Source organism: Wolffia australiana, chromosome 3 (assembly GCF_029677425.1).
Source record: "Wolffia australiana isolate 7733 chromosome 3, ASM2967742v1".
NCBI classification, from domain to species: domain Eukaryota; kingdom Viridiplantae; phylum Streptophyta; class Magnoliopsida; order Alismatales; family Araceae; genus Wolffia; species Wolffia australiana.
The window spans coordinates 3,176,711-3,179,868 of record NC_135837.1 but is presented as its reverse complement, the minus strand read 5'-3'; the positions used below and the strand labels follow the sequence as shown (position 1 = coordinate 3,179,868).

The following is a 3,158-nucleotide window of genomic DNA, read 5'->3' as shown; positions in this document are numbered from 1 at the left end:
TCTCCAGTTCTTCCCCAACCGGCGGAGGTTTTGAACTCTCCCCGTCTTCTTCGAGAAGATCTTCGCCAAAGCTGCTGAAATCTGCGATTCTGCGTACCCTTTCGCCCAAAATCGACTCTTGCACTGATGTTGCTCCGCCATCGCTCTTCGGAAGCTCTCAGATCTCTCAGAACTGTCCTCCAGTGGCCAATTCGGTCGATCTCTCAATCCGCAGCGGTCGCGCAGGAGATAGTCGAAACCCATCTCGATTATCTCGAAGGATTTCCCCGGCCCGATCTCAAGCACGACGAGACGATTGTCGCCATTCCTCGAGCCAAGTCCGGGAAGATCATCTCTGCCAAAGAGAGGAAAGAGTGGCGCGTGCCCAGCATCGTCTTTGAACAGGAAGATGGGCAGCGCGGTGGGAATAAGCGCCTGATTTCTGTGCATTCTAAGCAGATCAGGAAGCTCGTCAATCACGTTGGGTATCACTTTTTCTTGTCCAGACTGTTTAATTTGGAGGTGAGGGCGGAGTTTGATGATTCGGCTGAGATTATTGAGAAAGTTCGTGTTCTTCCCCGTAAGGTACATTTAACTCTTTCTGAATTTTATCTTGCCTCTTTTGCCGTGAGAATATACAATTTCCGTGTTTTTTTTTTCCTGTTGTTTGATCTGATGGATAATGTGCTTGCAGTTCGTGTTTGTTCTTTACCTTACGTTCATGTTTCTTAAGTCTTATGTGTGAATACTTTGCCTTCTGGGTTAAGATCATGAGAAAGTGGTGACTTAATATTTGCTTGCGTTTTCATCCAAACTGATCAGATTTGTGATAGAAATGTTTTTAATTTTCTATACCTTGAACGGCTTTTACTGTTTGTGATTTCAAATGATGGTTTAATGCATTTGATGATTTGTTCTTTAAGTCAAGTATGAGATTGTTGTGGCTCCTAATTTGCTTTTTTGCTTTCTGGACTAATATATCGAAAAATGAAACTGATGATTTAACATTTGCTTGCATTGACTTCAGTTTAATTGATCAGATTATTGGAAGAAATGTTTGTGCTTTTATATACGGTTGAAGGTTTTCACTATTTTATGATTTGAAATGATGATTTAATGCATTTGATTATTTTTTCTTTGCCTTGAATATTAGCGTATTGAGTCTCATGAAATTTTTGCTTCTCTGTTCTGAATCTTTATGGACGAAAAAATGATGATTTAACATCTTCTTGCATTGACATCCATCCAATTAATCAGATAACCGATAGGAACCTTGATCTAGGTTCATATCGGGAGGAGAGTAGAGGGCAAGGCGAAGTAGACATTCCCGGGGTAGGAGAGTCGAAACGGTAAAGATAGGAGAGGTCGAACAAAGGAGGCAGGGATTGACCAGGGTCGAGCCGTCTGATGACGCGGTGAAGGATTGACGATCATGGGGACGTGGATCATCAGAGTCTAGAAGGGAACCAAACGGCAGAGGTAGGGATCGGATTGGAGGGGAGCCGGCTGAAGATCCGGTGAGACGATCACGGGGATAGAGGATCGTTGGACGGTCAAGGGGATGGGACCGTGACTGGGAGGATTGAGATAGTGAGCCAAGGGGCCGATATCACCGTAATTCTTGACTGCCCTCCTCAAGGGAGGGCTATACATATTTATAAGAGAAGGAAGCAATCTACCCTAAACATGAGATGACTAAAATGCCCCTAGTGGGTAAAATTCCTAAGATACCCTTGGGGGTAGAGAATCGTATCAATAACCTAGAAGAATCAAACAGTTTTTCTATTATACGACGTTCATATTATTTTAATTAACCTTGTATGTATGATTCCAGAGAGGAATTTCATGGGATTGTAGACTTTACTACCAAGATTAATATATTTTTTGCGAATTTTTCGCTTATCTATGGTGCAGCTGCATCTACATGCTGGAACAGATGCACCATTGAATGTGACATTTATGCGAGCTCCATCGAACGCACTGCTAAAGATCGATGTTCCTCTCGTGTATAGAGGAGAGGATGCTTGCCCTGGTTTGAGAAAAGGTAGGCACTCGTCCCCTTGTTATATTTTCCATGATAAATCTCTCTCATCTCTCCAGATCACTATTAGAATTTGTTACCAACAATGACGATGATAACAACAATAATGATGTGTAGATGAATCATCTTACTGGTCACTTTCCTGTTTACAAAGGCTCTCATTGTCATTCTCATATTATTTACAAGAGATGCCATCTCCATTATCATTGTAGTAATCCTTTTGTTGAATTCATCATTGTTGCCGTCATCTTCATTGCCACACATGCATGATGATGACCTTGACGAATTTGTCACTGTTATCCAGTATCTATCGTTGATGAATTGTTATCGTCATCTGGTTTTGTAGAGACTTTATCTTTATTGCCATCGTCATCCTCATCATCATCCAACGTAGATCTACGATGATGAATTGCCATTGTCGCCTGGTTTCCAAGATAATTCATTGTCATCCATCAGTTGGTTTCGTCGTCGTCATCTTTATCATAGTCCATCAACCTAATCCACGAGAGAGGAGATATAGTATGCTATTTCATGTTGCACCATATATATTTCTCTGCTTTGCTGGTGGACTATATTCTATTACAAGTGGTTTTATTTCCAAGTTTTAGCTGGCTTATTTTTTTCCCTCTTCTGTTGACTTATTAATTTTATATTTATATTTATCAGGGGGGCGATTAAACACCATTAAGAGGATGATGAAGTATCTCTGTCCTGCTGACATTGTCCCTCCTTATATTGATGTTGATCTTAGCGAACTGGAGGCTGGTCAGAAACTGCTAGCCAGGGATTTAAAGGTTCACCCTGCTCTTAAACTCCTCCGGTCACCGGATGAACCCATCTGCAACATCATTGGAGCTAGGGTTTCAGAACAGAGGAAATCCAAGTGAGAGGACATTTCTTTCTCTCTCCATCTCCCTCCCTCTTCCTTTCTCTATCTCCCTATCTTCTCTCTCTCTCTCTCTCTCTCTCTCTCTATCCTCTTATCTCTCTCTCTCTATCCTCTTATCTCTCTCTCTCTATCCTCTTGCTTTCTCTCTCTTGTTTTCTTAAACTAATAGTTCTGTTTAGGATGCTGATTTTGGTGTTCTGGGCTCATACGGAGTGATTAATTAGATTTGGGGTTAAGTCTCTGATTGAA

General features: G+C 41.5%; 1 protein-coding gene across 1 annotated transcript; it reads left to right on the top strand.

The window, feature by feature from the left end:
- Window positions 1-3,158, top strand: LOC144700638 (Ribosomal protein L25/Gln-tRNA synthetase, anti-codon-binding domain-containing protein). The gene is made up of 3 exons (XM_078572085.1): window positions 1-564; window positions 1,894-2,023; window positions 2,687-3,158. The coding sequence occupies exons 1-3, from the start codon at window positions 127-129 to the stop codon at window positions 2,905-2,907; spliced, it is 789 nt and encodes a 262-aa protein (XP_078428211.1). The 5' UTR covers window positions 1-126; the 3' UTR covers window positions 2,908-3,158.